The sequence below is a fragment of the Bombyx mori genome, chromosome 22 (assembly GCF_030269925.1).
Source record: "Bombyx mori chromosome 22, ASM3026992v2".
In the NCBI taxonomy this organism is placed as follows: Eukaryota; Metazoa; Arthropoda; class Insecta; order Lepidoptera; family Bombycidae; genus Bombyx; species Bombyx mori.
In genome coordinates, this window is record NC_085128.1 from 11638908 (window position 1) to 11656041 (window position 17134).

The 17134-nt window shown below is 41.6% G+C and overlaps 1 protein-coding gene across 1 annotated transcript in view; it reads left to right on the plus strand.

The window, feature by feature from the left end:
• Positions 1-17134, plus strand: part of LOC101740593 (zonadhesin) — a 140599-nt gene that overhangs the window by 10905 nt on the left and 112560 nt on the right. The window contains 10 exon segments of the mRNA XM_062675008.1: positions 3194-3391; positions 5421-5615; positions 5900-6085; positions 9053-9247; positions 12639-12827; positions 12894-13082; positions 13560-13760; positions 14528-14713; positions 16132-16293; positions 16900-17082. Of these exon segments, the coding sequence (XP_062530992.1) occupies positions 3194-3391; positions 5421-5615; positions 5900-6085; positions 9053-9247; positions 12639-12827; positions 12894-13082; positions 13560-13760; positions 14528-14713; positions 16132-16293; positions 16900-17082 (1884 nt within the window).

Sequence of the window (17134 nt, forward strand, 5' to 3'; positions counted from 1 at the left end):
TTGATTTAACAAGGCAACACAAGTTTCAACACGTGTGTCTTTCTGCAGATCAGTCAAATCATGAGGCACCCATTTTTCATATTTTTTATTTTATTAATTTGAAGCAAAGGAGTCAATATTGTTGGTAAGGTAACGTTAAACAATGCCGCTAATTTCCGGATAGTTTGGCTCGGATCGGCTTCCACCGTCTCTTTAAATTCATTGTTATTCACATGTGTGAGCGGTCTTCCACGAGGTTCATTCTTCAAATCAAATTTCCATCACGAAAGCGTTTAAACCAAAATCGCCCGGTGCGTTCATTAGCAGCCCCCTGTCCAAACGCAACACACCGTCCGATTAGTCTCCTCCCGACGATAGGAAAAATTTACGAACGGCTCCTTAGGAAACGCCTCTGGGACTTTGTTACCGCGAACAAAATTCTCATTGACGAACAGTTCGGATCTCTCTAAATACTCGTGCGTACAACAAGTGCACCGCCTCACGGAGCACATCCTGATAGGACTAAATAGGCGTAAACAAATCCCGACCGGCGCCCTCTTCTTCGACATCGCGAAGGCGTTCGACAAAGTCTGGCACAACGGTTTAATTTACAAACTGTACAACATGGGAGTGCCAGACAGACTCGTGCTCATCATACGAGACTTCTTGTCGAACCGTTCGTTTCGATATCGAGTAGAGGGAACTCGTTCTCGTCCCCGTCAACTGACTGCCGGAGTCCCGCAAGGCTCCGCGCTCTCCCCGTTATTATTTAGTTTGTATACCAATGATATACCCCGATCTCCGGAGACCCATCTAGCGCTCTTCGCCGATGACACGGCTATCTACTACTCGTGTAGGAAGATGTCGCTGCTTCATCGGCGACTCCAGATCGCAGTAGCCACCATGGGACAGTGGTTTCGGAAGTGGCAAATTGACATCGACCCCACGAAAAGCACAGCGGTGCTCTTCAAAAGGGGTCGCCCTCCGAACATCACTTCGAGCATCCCACTCCGTAGTAGGCGCGCAAACACCTCCGCCGTTAGCCCCATCACTCTCTTTGGCCAGCCCATACCGTGGGCCTCGAAGGTCAAATATCTAGGCGTCACCCTCGACAGAGGCATGACATTCCATCCCCATATAAAAACGGTACGCGACCGCGCCGCGTTTATTCTAGGACCACTCTATCCAATGCTTTGTAGTCGAAGCAAACTGTCCTTCCGCAATAAGGTAACTCTCTACAAAACTTGTATACGCCCCGTCATGACGTATGCAAGCGTAGTGTTCGCTCACGTAGCCCGCACCCACTTGAAATCCCTTCAGGTTATTCAATCCCGATTCTGCAGGATAGCCGTCGGAGCGTCTTGGTTCCTTAGGAACTCGGATCTCCACGATGACCTGGAGCTCGATTCAGTTAGTAAGTATCTGCAGTCGGCATCGCTGCGCCACTTTGAGAAGGCGGCACGACATGAGAACCCTCTCATCGTAGCCGCTGGAAATTACATACCCGACCCAGTAAACCGAATGGTAAACCGTCGACGTCGCCCAAAGCACGTCATTACGGATCCTCCTGATCCATTAACGGTGCTTTTAGGCACCACAAGCACCGGTCACCGTCCTCGTCGAACCCGTCGTTTGCGACGAAGGGCTCGACGAGCGAACTAACCCATAGACACAGCCCACTGAGTTTCTCGCCGGATCTTCTCAGTGGGTCGCGTTTCCGATCCGGTGGTAGATTCTGCGAAGCACTGCTCTTGCTAGGGTCAGTGTTAGCAACTCTCCGGTTGAGCCCCGCGAGCTCACCTACTAACGTTAGGGTGAAGCTGAAATAGCCTCTCATGGCTATCAGCATAGCGATATTGCGAGCTGTTTCTGCAGCGTTAGTTCCGCGTCGAAACTCGTATTTAAAAATCACTCGAATTTTTGAAGTATCCATCTTTCTTGCCTAAGCTGAATAAAAAAACAACTGAAATTGAATGTTGCACATTTAAAAGAAGAACGATCCATTTGAAAAAGTTTCACTCAAAAATCTTAAGCCACGAAGGTTCTATGTCAATTCGAAGTACCTATTACAATAGAACGGCTATTTCATAATTTAACCCCTATAGCATTTTTTTTTATTCTGGGAAAAGGTATCGTGCCATCATTAATTATAATTGAATATATCAAGGAACGTAACATTATACATTCCTCTATGATATTTATTCGTAGTTTGGCCTTAGATTTGATCATCGTTACTCTCGTATTAGAAACAAGTGTAAACTCTGTAACTGCTTACAATGACCCTTTTTTTAGCAAGATTCCTACGCCGTGTGACATTTTTGTTGAGTTTTGCCGAACAATAAAGATCCCTTCCTTTCGCAGTCACATGGTTGCTGCTCCGCGGCCCTTTCTTATCGCTAACACTCATTACATTTACTTAATAAATGTGATCTGTGTCTTTAATAAAATATGGCAGCGTACTCTCCTGTTTTAAGTTTCTTACAATTTGAAGTCGTCGTGGCCTAAAGGATAAGACGTCCGGTGCATTCGTATATAGCGATGCAACGGTGTTTGAATCCCGCAGGCGGGTACCAATTTTTCTAATGAAATAACTACTTAACAATTGTTCACGATAGACTTCCACGGTGAAGGAATAACATCGTGTAATAAAAATCAAAATTATAATTTGCGTAATTACTGGTGGTAGGACGTCATGTGAGACCCCACGGGTAGGTACCACCACCCTGCCTATTTCTGCCGTGAAGTAGTAATGCGTTTCGGTTTGAACGGTGGGGCAGCCGTTGTATCTATACTGAGACCTTAGAACTCATATCTCAAGGTGGGTGGCGGCATTTATGTTTTAGATGTATAGGGCTCCGGTAACCACTTAACCAGCCATATCAGGTGGGCTGTGAACTCGTCCACATATCTAAGCAATAAAAAAATGTTAATAATTATCGATTCAGCTTCGAAATGTACGAAACCAAATGAAGTGTTCGACGAATGCCCGAAAACATGTCCACCCAGAATATGTGGCGTAGATGAACGCACGATAAGGTGCGCTGCTCCACCCAAGCCTGGGGATCCTGCATGCAAGCCGGGATGTCGATGTGCTGACAATTATTATCGTAACGAACAGGGTACTTGCGTTACGAAGAAACAGTGCAGTATATAAAATTATAACAATGAAAAGCTTATAACAAAAAAGTTGTTGAACGTTGATATTTCTTTTTAGAAATCCAATGTAATAAGAATGAGGTATTCGATTTATGTCCTGCCCCATGTCCTCCAAGAAGATGCGGTATAGACCCAGCCACAGTGAATTGTATTCCGTCGCCTAAAATCGGAGATCCAGGTTGCGAGCCCGGCTGTAGATGTATTGACGGTTACGTCAGGAATGATACAGATGCTTGTATTCCCAAAGAAGAATGTCGTAAGTAATCAAAACTTAATAAGCTCTGTTACCAAATTTCAGTTCACTGACCTGTCTACTGTTAGTATAATATTTTATAAGTAACGTTAACAACTGAATACGAAACTGAGCCAATTTGAATTCAAATTGGCTGATGTCTTTTTATCTTTTGCATATATATTTTATTTATTTAACTGTGGTGTGTACTGGAGAAAATGAAGAATATGATACCTGTCCAGCGCCTTGCCCACCACAAACGTGCGACAGTCTTAAAAGAAAATACTTTTGTCCCAAACAACGTATTGTAAACGGAAAATATATCCCAGACTCTAAAAGTGGCCAAAAGTGCGAGGGTTCATGTCGTTGCATACCTGACTATTATAGAAACAAACAAGGCATTTGCGTATCAAAAGAAAGTTGTAGTAAGTTAAAGAGCATTAATATAAACTATCGATGCACACACAAATTTGAGATTATCCCATCTTTTTATTAGGTGCGATCAATAGCCCTATACGGGGCGCCTGTGTGGGGCCAGTCCCTGGCCGCGGGGGTGGCGAAGCTGCTGCAACAGCTGCAACGCACCATCGCGGTCAGGGTCATCCGTGGTTATCGCACCATCTCCTTTGAGGCGGCGTGTGTACTGGCTGGGACGCTGCCTTGGATTCTGGAAGCGGAGGCGCTCGCCGCTGACTATCAGTGGCGGGCTGACCTTCGTGCCCGGGGCGTGGCGCGTCCCAGCCCCAGTGTGGTCAGAGCGCGGAAGGCCCAATCTCGGCGGTCCGTGCTGGAGTCATGGTCCAGACGGCTGGCTGATCCTTCGGCTGGTCGTAGGACCGTCGAGGCGTGACAGAGGACGCCTCACTTTCCGGCTCACGCAGGTGCTCACTGGGCATGGTTGCTTCGGTGAGTTCCTGCACCGGATCAGAGCCGAGCCGGCGGCAGAGTGCCACCATTGTGGTTGCGACTTGGATACGGCGGAGCACACGCTCGTTGCCTGCCCCGCATGGGAGGAGTGGCGCCGTGTCCTCGTCGCAAAAATAGGAAATGACTTGTCGTTGCCGAGTGTTGTGGCCTCGATGCTCGGCGACGACGAGTCGTGGAAGGCGGTGCTCGACTTCTGCGAGTGCACCATCTCGCAGAAGGAGGTGGCGGGGCGCGTGAGAGACGCACAATCCCGTCGCCGTCGAGCGGGGACCAGGGAGGCGAATCTCGCCCAAGCCCTGGCCCTCTAAGTGTTTCGGGTCCCCCTCACATGTCGGTCTGGGGACCGGCGATGGGGGCCTAAGAAGACGACGTGCAAGCTGCTCTGCATGCGTTTTACGCAAGAGCATCCGGGTGATGGAAGGCCGGCTATCCTCGACCCACGCTGGTTCTGGTCCAGCGGGGTATTCCGTAGGATAGCTCACTCTAACCGGCGCCATCTAGGCGGGCTTCAGGTAGCCTGCTGACCGAGAGGGCTGGTGGTCGTGGCGCCGACGACCGCCAGTCCGGCGTCCCGAAGGGGAGGGTGATGGGAGAGATGTGCTCCGCACTAAATGCTCCACTTTCCCCCCTTTGCCTCTTCATGAGTTCTGTTTCATGCGAGGTTTGGACGTTGGTTGTTGAGCGACAGGAGGTTTTAGTCACTTCGACTCTGACATACCCCACCCTCCATCCCCAGTGGAGGGCTGAAGACCGGCGATTTCCTCCTGACCAAAAAAAAAAAAATCTTTTTATTAGCATTTCGCGGCAACTTCTTACCACCTAGGATCATTCATTGGATTCATTTCATTTTACCTTCTGAGATAATTTTTGCCACGATGCAACACTGAAATGTCGACGCTACAGCGTTCTTAAAAATAGGAGTGAATTGCATATGAGAAACCTTGCATATGAGTCCTTGATGGCCTTAAACAGATTGGATTGAGAAAAGTTGAGGAATCTAAAACTTTTAACTCCGTAATATTCATAAATTAATTTCCAACCAAGTCCTCTTCGTTTGTTTTAATCAGGAAGCAAAATAGAACACCGTTTTTAAATGGTGCATGCTTAACGATAAAAATCTTCACAGAGTGCGGAGAGAACGAACGATACGAAGTATGCCCATTTGCTACATGTACTGCAAAAAATTGTTCTGAACTCGGATTACCAATAAGCTGCCCTGGGCAAACCCCAGACGGTAGTTGTCCTGGTGGTTCGGGATGTGTCTGTATCGACGGGTATTTGAGGAATGACATAGGGGCCTGTATACCACAGTCAGAATGTGGTAAGTCTAGGTTATTTGTAGTAGTGCCCAAAGCTTATAATTTCTTCCTTCAGGAGAATTTGGAATTATTTTCTATCTTAACACCATATATGGATGGATAGTACCGAAATCTTAAGGTTGTATGTTTTAAAATATTTATTTTTGAAACTTCACGGACACAAATATAAATTACCCAGCTTAATGCTATCGGCATTCTCTACAAGCCAAACAAGGATGATGCAGAAGAAACCAAGTAGGTTCAAGGAATGATAAATAAAAATAAAACAGTATAATATCCTTCGTAGAAGCATGCGGAGGAGATCCAAATGCAAGAGCCGGTTGTGGGAGTAATTGCAACAGAAAATGCTCCGATATAGTGGCAAATGAAACAAAAGCTTGTACTTTGGCTTGCCGTGTCAACGCCTGTGATTGCAAAGATGGGTATTATCTCGATGAAAACACAGGAAAATGTGTGCTTCCTAACGAATGCCGTACGTAGATTTACATTGTCGTTACATTATCATCGCCTCGAATACTTTAAGAAGGAATAACGTGATATGTTACTATAATTTATATTGTCAACATAATAATAATAATATATAACTAAACAACGTTATCGTCATCACCGTTACTACAATTAATTTCAGACATTTCGTTCTGAACATTGGGATACTATATTTTTTTAATTCGAGACCTACGAATAAATAATAAGTCTATTTATTCGTAGTTCGAGACTACTTATGGAAATAATTTGGTCTAATAAAAAAAACGGTGCGTGTGCAACTTGGTGCACGTGAATGAAGTGAAACTTCTTTTTTGATGTGTAGTAATGTGGTTTTCTTCATTTTCATCCTTAAATCAGATTCCTCTTATAATAGGGAATGCTGTGTATGATAGATGCGAAATCTTCAACATTCATATTATATATTTGTTGAATTATAGATAAAAAATAAATAAATAAATATATTATATATGACGGAGGAGAAACGCTGAAGGAATGTTTTTTAAAAGTGTGACGTCAGCATTGCATAGCATTTTTTTTTTTCCTAAGCTGATAGCCCTAGCGGCTATTTCAGCGTAACCCTAACTTTAGTAGGTGAGCTCACGGGGCTCAAACCTGACGATGTTGCTAACACGAACCCTAGCAAGAGTCGTGCTTCGCAGAATCTACCACCGGATCGGAAACGCGACCCACTGAGAAGATCCGGCGAGAAACTCAGTGGGCTGTGTCTGAGAGTTAATTTACTCGTCGAGCCCTTCGTCGCAAGCGACGGGTTCGACGAGAACGGTGACCGGTGCTTGAAGTACCTAAAAGCACCGTTAGTGGATCGGGAGGATCCGAGATGACGTGTTTTGGGCGACGTCGACTGCTTTCCATTCTGTCCGCAGGATCGGGAATGTAGTTACCGGCGGCCACGATGAGAGGGTTCTCGTGTCGTGCCGCTTTATCGAAGTGGCGCATGGACGCCGACTGAAGATACTTACTGATGGACTCTAAGTCCAGGTCGTCATTGAGGTCGACGTTCCTGACGAACCACGGGGCTCCGACGGCTATCCTGCAAAAACGGGATTGAATGATTTGAAAGGATTTTAAGTGTATGCGGGCCGCGTGAGCGAACACTACACTTGCATAGGTCATGACGGGGCGTATGCAAGTTTTGTAGAGTGTCACCTTATTTCTAAGGGACATTTTACTTCGCCTACATATCATCGGGTAGAGACGTCCTAGGATGAAGGCGGCACGGTCGCGTACCGTCTTGATGTGGGGGCGGAATGTCATCCTACTGTCGAGGGTGACGCCTAAATATTTGACCTTCGGGGCCCACGGTATGGGCTGGTCGAACATCGTGATTGGGCGAACGGCGGGGGCGGGGGTGTTGACGCGCCTAGTCGGGAGAGGGATGCTCAGCGTGGTGTTCGGAGGGCGACCCCTTTTGAAGAGCACCGCTGTGCTTTTCGTGGGGTTAATGTCGATGCGTCACTTCCGGAACCACTGTCCCATGGTGGTAGCTGCGGTCTGAAGTCTATAAACGCTAGACAGCACGACCGTATTTATAGGACTTCGTACACGTCAGCGTGTTTACAAGACTGTTTAACATCAATTTCTTATCACAGAGTAATTAGTTGATGATCAGTAGGTAAATAGTCATATTTGCGCCGACACGGCCATACTGACAGGCGATGCGCGCTCTGCACCGGCCTCGTTGATTCTCGTAGGTTTTTCTTTGATTCTCATTGACCTGTAGGAATAAAAAGTTTCTCTGAGTAGCGCATCTGTTATACTTGCGTTACTTGTAACTATGTAAGTTTGAGACTATTAATGCACTTGATCGTAGGGTTCTCGGAGGGTATCGTAGGATTCTCGGCGGTTCTCGTAGATTTATTTAAGGTGTTCGGATAAGGATGTTGTGGCGTACACTGTGGTACTTATGTAGTGGGCGTACACTGTGGTACTTATGTAATGGGCGTACACTGTGGTACTTATGTAGTGGGCATACACTGTGGTACTTATGTAGTGGGCGTACACTGTGGTACTTATGTAGTGGGCGTACACTGTGGTACTTATGTAGTGGGCGTACACTGTGGTACTTATGTAGTGGGCGTACACTGTGGTACTTATGTAGTGGGCGTACACTGTGGTACTTATGTAGTGGGCGTACACTGTGGTACTTATGTAGTGGGCGTACACTGTGGTACTTATCTAGTGGAATTTTAGTAATCAAAAATAAAAACTTATCTTTGAATGTTGATTTTGTTGCTCGACCATGCTGATTTGTGAAGTAGATGTATAGGCTCATCGGCTGTTGCTGGAGGGTACTCTTCTTCCGCCGATATGGTTAAATGGTCTCCAGGTTGTTGCTGAGCGGAGGCGGCATGTGATCCCACTTCTGATGACGGAGGAGAAACGCTGAAGGAATGTTTTTAAAAAGTGTGACGTCAGCATTGCTGACGTCACGGTCATTAAGTTCTCGACGATGACTCATGTTTGGGCTTTCAAAACAAAACTTCACGAGAACTGCGTATATTGCACGAGAAGCATAAACGAAGCACGAATGACTAAACACGTCAGCGTGTTTACAAGACTGTTTAACATCAATTTCTTATCACAGAGTAATTAGTTGATGATCAGTAGGTAAATAGTCATATTTGCGCCGACATATACTTATATATAAAAAGTCTAGATTATCCTTGATGGTCTTAAAAAGTTTGGATTGAAAAATGTTGAGGAATCTCAAACTTTTAACTCCGTAATATTCATAAATTAATTTCCAATAAAGTCCTCTTCATTTGTTTTAATCAGGAAGAAAAATAGAACACAGTTTTTCAAATGGTGCATGTTTAACGATAAGAACCTTCACAGAGTGCGGAGAAAACGAAGGAATAAACGAAAAAAAAAAAGAAGTAATAATCTTAACTTTCGATCAAGCCCTAATTAAATTTCATTGTTTGTTTTTTAGCTTCAATATGCGGTCCCGATGAAGTGTATTCCCATTGTACAAACGGTGGTTGTAATGCGAAAAACTGTACACAATTAGGCAGACCCGTACCTTGCGTTAAAATTAATCCTAAGAATTGCAGGAAAGGTTGCATTTGTAAAGAGGGATACTTACGCGACGAAAACGGCTTATGTGTTCCTGAACAATCTTGTCATCGTGCGTATATGTTGTTGCTTATCGCTCATTCATCATCATCATCATCAGTCCATAGTCGTCCACTGCTGGACATAAGCCTGTCCCAAATTACACCACTGAGCCCGGTCTTCGACTCTCCTCATCCACCAACCACCAATCGATTATTCATCTTAAAAGTATTAGTAATATGATGATCCTGTCAGCGGCCTGGTTTACTGGTAGTAGGACCTCTTGTGGTGAGTCCACACGGGTAGGTACCACCGCCCCGCCTATTTCTGCCGTGAAGCAGTAATGCGTTTCGGTTTGAAGGGTGGGGCAGCCGTTGTAACTACATTGAGACCTTAGAACTTATGTCTCAAGGTGTGTGGCGTATTTACGTTGTAGATGTCTATGGGTTCCAGTAAGCGTTTAACATCAGGTGGGCTGTGAGCTCGTCCACACATATAAGCATTAAAAAAAAGCCTTTCAATATTTACCGCAAAACATTTATTTAGGTTTGTAGAGTGGGACAGCTTGTTTTAAACACTAAAACTAGTAACTAATTTTACGTAATGTTTTGTGATCGGCGGTAATTTTAAAATTGTGGAGTATATCGTCTTCTGGGCGAGCGATTACTGAAGTCCTTAACACTCAGACTGTTAACTTATTGGTCTGTCCATTGCACTCAAAAGCACATACATATGAGCGCTTGTTTCCACATTTTTTCTTAATTACTAACGAAACATAAACTATATTTGGTATACCAAAACTTATTTTTGTAATATTTTATCAATTAACACGCTAAACGCCATGGGGGTCACCGGTGACCTCACCCTTCCTCTATCATAGCGCCATGGGGGTCACCGGTGACCTCAACGTATAGTCATATTCAAACTACTTTTTCTCGCCGCCGGCCATACTGACTGTTACTTTATTCGTACTCCGTGACCGGCACGGCGCTGTAGAACTATACTGCGCAGTGGGACAAACATACCTTGTAAGGAATTGAAAAAATGAAAGATAGCGAAAAAAGTAACCAAAATAAAAATTCAGGATATATAATTCAAATTAGTCTTTATTATTTAAACGAAAATTAGCAGTCTTTATTTTTTAATGAAATACAAACATAAAAATCAGTTTTACTGAAAAATAAAATAAAGTTCTCATTAGTAAGCATAATTACAAACAACCATTAGAAATATAAATAATTAGCCATAATATTTGACAAAACATGCTGTAAAAGATGAGATAAGAAACCTTTTATAGCATCAACATATTAGCGATGGACATAATTGAAACATTTTAGACAAAAGTGAGGCTCCCCCTTACATTGCACACAGTACGTACTCACTTTCTTAGCTTTATTCTTAGCTACTTTACGACCAAATTCCTGTACTGAATCTTTATAACATTTCACGCAAAAACGACGCGTGTCTCTTACTTTTCCTTCCTTTAATTTTAGAACATGCTTGAGTCTTTTAGGTCTTTCATTGATAATTATTTCTTGGGAATCTGCTGGCCGAGTCAAATAATTTATGAGAGCCCTCCTAAAGTCGACAATTGAAGATTTGCTCTGCTTATTTTCATTGTACATGACCCAAGCATTTACAACTGCCGTATTTAGAAGTAGTTCTATTGCCAATTTTCTATACCATTTTACGGTTTTCCGCAATGGCGAAGAATAGGCACCCATCTGGTCACTCATGTCTACAGACCCTTTCGATTTATTATAATCCAAAATAACTTTTGATTTACGAATCTGTTTGCCTTTTTTCACCACCACAGCAATTTTGTCGGAATGCTTTGTCGACAGCATAAGCACGTCCCTCTTATCTTTCCATTTAAGCACTGTTACTCCATCTTCATTCTCCATAGCCATTGTTTCACCTTTTTGCAGTTTCGAATCAACAACAGCTTTAGGCAATCCTCTTCTGTTTTTTCGCAATGTGCCAATTAAATGGGTTTGCTTCTCCAATAACCGATAAGCCAGTTGCAAGCTAGTGTACCAATTATCAGTTGCTAGCGTGTGTCCTTTGTCAAATATATTTTCACATAGTGCCATCACCAGATTTGTTGGCGTAGTATTTATTGCGTCAATGTTTTTCCCACTATACAAATTAAGTTTGCAAGTATATCCGGGAACAGTACATAACTTAAATAGCTTCATGCCATACTTGTGTCGCTTACTTTTATTGTATTGCCTGAATATTATTCGACCTCTGAAAGGTACTTGGCTTTCATCCACACAAACATCTTCTTTAGGTGAATAATATTTCTGGAAAGTAGCATTGAGAGCATCGATTAAAGGTCTTATTTTGGCAATACGATCGTTTCTGTCGACAGATAAATTGTCGCTAAAGTGTAGGTATTGCAGTAGTAACTCGAAGCGGTTCCTACTCATAACGGTGGCTGGAAAAGTTTGTCCAAGTATCTTGTCTTTGCGCCAATAATAAGCTAATTTCGGCAGCTTTACTACGCCCATAAACAAGACCAGCCCAAGAAACTGTTTTATTTCTGTCTTGTTTGTTGGCTTCCATGAATGAGACCTTGATCCAGGCTTTGTTTGCCTGGCTGTGATGTTTTGACTTGCGAACAAATTTGTCTGCTCAGCAATCATTTCAAGAATTTCTTCAGGCACCAATAGATCATAATACTGGTCAGGGCCAGCTTCTTTCAGCAAATTAGAATATGGAGGTTTCATACCCTCGAACTCGGTGAAAGGAATCACTGATGGCTGTCGTCTTTTTGGCCTCGACCATTTTGAGGAAATACGGTCATTTTGCGATATATTGGCGGCAACAAAATTTTCAGCCGACTCACTGTCACTATCACTATCACTTGCGATAACCAAACGTCTTTTCTTTTTCGGTAATTGCATGGGTTCACTATCCGATTCTACGAGAGCGTCATTGTTTATAGAAGCGATCGAAAAAGAAATTTCTAACGCGTTGATTTGCTTCCATTCATCCTGCGTAAATTCGAAGTCCTCCATAGCTAAATCCATATCTAAAGGCTCGCACATTAACTATTCAATAAGAAAATGATGACAGCTAAGATAGTAGGAACGTAATTGATCTAGTAACACACGTTCTATCACCGTAAGCGCGAGCGCACTACTGGTGTAGCGGGTGGCCGGCGGGGTGGCCGGCGCGGCGCCGGGTACCGGAAAATATATTTTCTGTATTTGTGCGCCATGGGGTGCACCGGTGACCTCAGCTATGTATTTGACTGTAACTATGTAACCCATGTACAGAATTGAATAAAACTTATTTTCTATACGTATCGTAACATAATAAACAAATTACGACCAAAAGTATTTTTACGATTTTTATTTTTTTCTATCGGCGTTTAACGTGTTAACTAACACGATTGCTCGGGTTATATTACTTTATTTTCCGCTTGTATTTTCACTGATTTTATTTTACTATTTCAGAGTCTTGTAACAAGCCGAACGAAGTTTATAATCGGTGTACCTTCGACTGCACTCCACAGACGTGCGACAGTCTCGACAAAGCGTATGCGTGTCCATTGCAGAATAACCAAACTTGCGTAGGAAAATGTAAATGCAAACCCGGCTACTACAGAAATTTAATCGGAGAATGTATTTCCGAAGAAGATTGCCGTACGTATTAAGTTACTTGCTTAGACTTAATCTGGCTAAGTTATTCGATAAACATGTTTATTACAGGAAGATGTCCCGGAAAACATGAATATTATTCTTGTGGCGGAGCATGCGACAACATTTGTGACAAACTAAGCGAAGAGAACCAGACAAGTTGTTCGATAATTAATATAAAATGTAATGAAATGTGTTACTGCGAGGAAGGCTATGCACGGAATAAAAACAATATTTGTGTACCTTTTGATCAATGCAATGGTGAGTATCCAAAATCACAGAAATTAATTTATAAATTCCAAAGTATGTCCATTAATTTTCGATTTGTCGGTTTGTCTTTTTTTATTTTTTATTGCTTAGGTGGGTAGACGAGCTCACGGCCCATCTGGTGTTAAGTGGTTACTGGAGCCCATAGACATCTACAACGTAAATGCGCCACCCACCTTGAGATATAAGTTCTAAGGTCTCAGTATAGATACAACGGCTGCCCCACCGTTCAAACCGAAACGCATTACTGCTTCACGGCAGAAATAGGCAGGGTGGTGGTACCCACCCGCGCGGAATCACAATAGGTCCTACCACCAGTAATTACGCAAATTATATAATATAAATTAACCATGTGTACAAAATTACAGTTAAGTACAGTTTTTATCGAACGGCGTAACTATTTGTAATATATCTATAATAATGTTCATCTCATGCTCAAACTTAAACGATTTCAAGTAATCAATGTTTTAGATCCTGTTTGTCCTGAAAACGAGAGGCACGATAAGTGTCCTGCATTTTTGTGTGGTCCACAAAAGTGCTCTGAACTCGGCTTCGGTACAAACTGTCCAGCATCTGTCAATAATGGTACTTGTCCCGGAAAACCGGGTTGCGTCTGTGTTAATGGATACGTCAGAAACAATAAAAACGTTTGCATACCACAGGATCAATGCCGTAAGTAAACTTTATAGAGCTATGTAGTTTTTCTCTATGATTGCCAATAAAGATTATCACGATGGGATGACATGTCGCGTAAACTAAACCAGTACGTATAATTTGAACCATAGAAATTTAAAATTTAGCTCAAGCACTGTATGAGTATCTTAGAGCTATACTGAGTGAGGTACAATTTTATAAAAGTACACCTCTGAATGCAATCGTAAATGGAAGATAAGGTTGATGATTTTTGTAGGTATTAAAAATCTTACAAAAAGCAAATTTTTCAAAAAAAAAAAAAGTTGCGTTAATATTGAGGTTCTTTGATAAAATGAACAAGCTGATATTAAGACTGGTATTAAGAGGTTTTTTTTTTTTTATTGCCTTTGTACTTTTTTTTTTTTTACCGGAAACCATAGATATCAGAACATAAATACAGTCATTCACCTTGAGACATACATAGGTATGCAGTTTTAATTGCACGTTATGCAATTAAGAATGCAAACCTATGTATGTATATATATATATGAAAACGTTATTTATTCCGCCGATTAAAGCAGAATATTTCTTTGCGCTAGAAATAAGACGGTGGTGTCTACGGCGGCCTTAATATTTACTCTAACTTTGTAATATACTAGTATAGTACTCAGAGTAGATGGCTGCCCATTTCACGTGACTTTTGTTGCCTTCTACGAGAAGAGATAGAGTAGTGATATTCTAGACCACACGGCTCCTTCTATGTGTGAAGTAAACATAAGCATTCACATTTATTTGACCTTTTTTAGCTTCATGTGGAGGAGACGAAAATGCTCAACCTGGATGCGGTAATTACTGTGGAAACCGTTGCTCAGATTACGAAGGCGGACCAAAGATATGTCCTCTGATCTGCATCCTGAATTCGTGTGACTGTAGACCGGGCTATGTATATGATGATCTAGTTAAAAAATGTGTTCTCCCGAAAGATTGCTCATGTAAGTACCATTTTCAAGACTTTAACAGACTTCAAAAAATAACGTCCCGCTAAAACTTTTTTTAAAACACCTGTTTTTATTGCTTAGGTTGTAGGTAGAGCTCACGGCCTACCTGGTGTTAAGTGGGTACCGGAACCCACAGACATCTACAAGGTAAATCCCGCCACCTACCTTGAGATATGAGTTCTAAGGTCTCAGTTTTTACAGTAAAACGGCTGCCCCACCCTTCAAACCGAAACGCATTACTGCTTCATGGCAGAAATAGGCAGTGTGGCGGTACCTACCCGTGCGGACTCACAAGACGTCCTACCACCAGTAAAAATACTAGTACTATATTATATTTGTACTACACGCCTTGAAACTTACCACGCACGCACCTATAATAAGTTGAAGGACTTCCTTTTCCTCATTCCTTCCTCGACTCCACTATCCACCTCCTTCAGATTTCATGCCTTCTTTTGATGCTCCAAGCAAAACAAAGTGTGCATCATGAAAATAAAACCAAAGAAAAAAACAAAGCGGGCGGAATAAAACCGAAACACGATGCCGGTCTTTAAAACGAATTCATTTTGTGAATATTGTTAATCAATCTCAATATAAAACTCTCGCGATTGTGAAAATTTAAAGTATGTCAAGGATCTTCGGAGTGAATTAACAAGTTTATCCTTTTCTCGGACCCAACAACATGAAAAACATAACACCAACAAAAACCGCAATCAAATGAATGGCTTATAAAGGCAAACAGAACATAGAAACGTTCATATTATTATATATTTATCTAAATGATAATACCTATACGATATATGCATAAACAATATTAAAAAAAAATTAGGTTCATTTTGTCACTAGAACTCTATAGGTAGTCCACAAAATTCCATCAGCTTTATTGGAGTGTTTTTCACAGCCCACCTGGTTTTAGGTGGTTACTGGAACCTATAGATATAACAATATATGTGTATAGTTATAGCAGCACCCACCTTCAAACATTGGACCTCATGTATTACGTGTATTGTATAGCAGTTGTCGCACCCTTAAAATCGGAACGCATGGCACATGACTTTGTCTGTTTGTATTCCTCTGCCCAGTTCTGCCGCGAAGTAATACGTTTGGGTTTAAAAGATCTGGGGCTCTAAGGACTCTGCTAACTATAGCCAGGTGGGCTGTGTGAGCTCACTCACAAATCTACGCTATAAAACAAACATAGACAGGTTCGTGGTACCTTCCCGCGACAGCTAACATTATTCCTTTTACACCAAAATTTCAAGATTTGGTCTCCTGGATAGAATTTTTATATCGTTATTTCTGATGTTTTGAGCTATTAGACGGTAGCTAAAGCAATATTAAAAATTCGACACATGCAAACTGTAAGCTGTACCATAGCGCAACCGAAAACAAATATCAAACTTTTTTTAATTTAGCCAAACCACTTTGTGGCGAAAACGAAGAATCTTCAGATTGTGCCAATCGCTATGATAGTCCAGATTGCTATGTGGATCCCAAGGATTGCATTCAAGGATGCATTTGCAAAGTAGGATATGTGAGAAATGATGAAGGAGTTTGTGTTCGAGATGATTGTGATGGTACGTACGTAATCTTTGTAATTTTTATAAGCCGTGACCATTTTATAACTATACTAAAATTAAATCACAAATAATATTAATTATTAATCACATAAATAAATATTCGTATAAATCACAAACAATATTAATTATTTTTGATTTTTTAGCGAGTTATAAAACATTAATAATATTAATTATTTGTGATTTATAATACTTTTAATTATTTAATAATTAAGTAATAGACTTTTTTTTTTAAAAAGTTACTTTTTTTGTTACATTTAATAAGTGTATACCGTTGCTCGAAAACAATGGCAATGCCAATAAAGTATCTTTATCATTGTTTACTACTGGAAAGTAATAGGGCTGTGGGACTACAGTTTAAAGTGAAATCCACTCAATTTCACTCTAAAGCCCAAAAAAAAATTCTCAAGAAAATGCCTTAAAATGCACTGTTGATGAATGCAGTAGTGCATGGTCAAAGAGAAAGGAGGTCTGCTCTGGTGCAAAGCCAAAAAATATTATAACATAATGGATTAACTACTTGGTCAAATAAATGAATAATAACATTTGTATTTAAATTCAAAGATTAATTTCATTTAATGTTCATTGGTACATTTTATTTATTAGACTCATGCAATGGGGATCCGAACGCCGTTGTTGGATGTGGAGTAAATTGTAACAGACATTGTTATGATATCGGCAAAGAAAGTCAAGGTTGTATTGAGATTTGCTACGAAGACGGCTGCGATTGTAAAGACGGATATTATTACGATGATAACATTAATAAATGTGTTTTACCCGAAGACTGCAGTAAGTTTGGATAATTTATTGAGTACAATTGTACTTTTGTCGTCAATTTCGG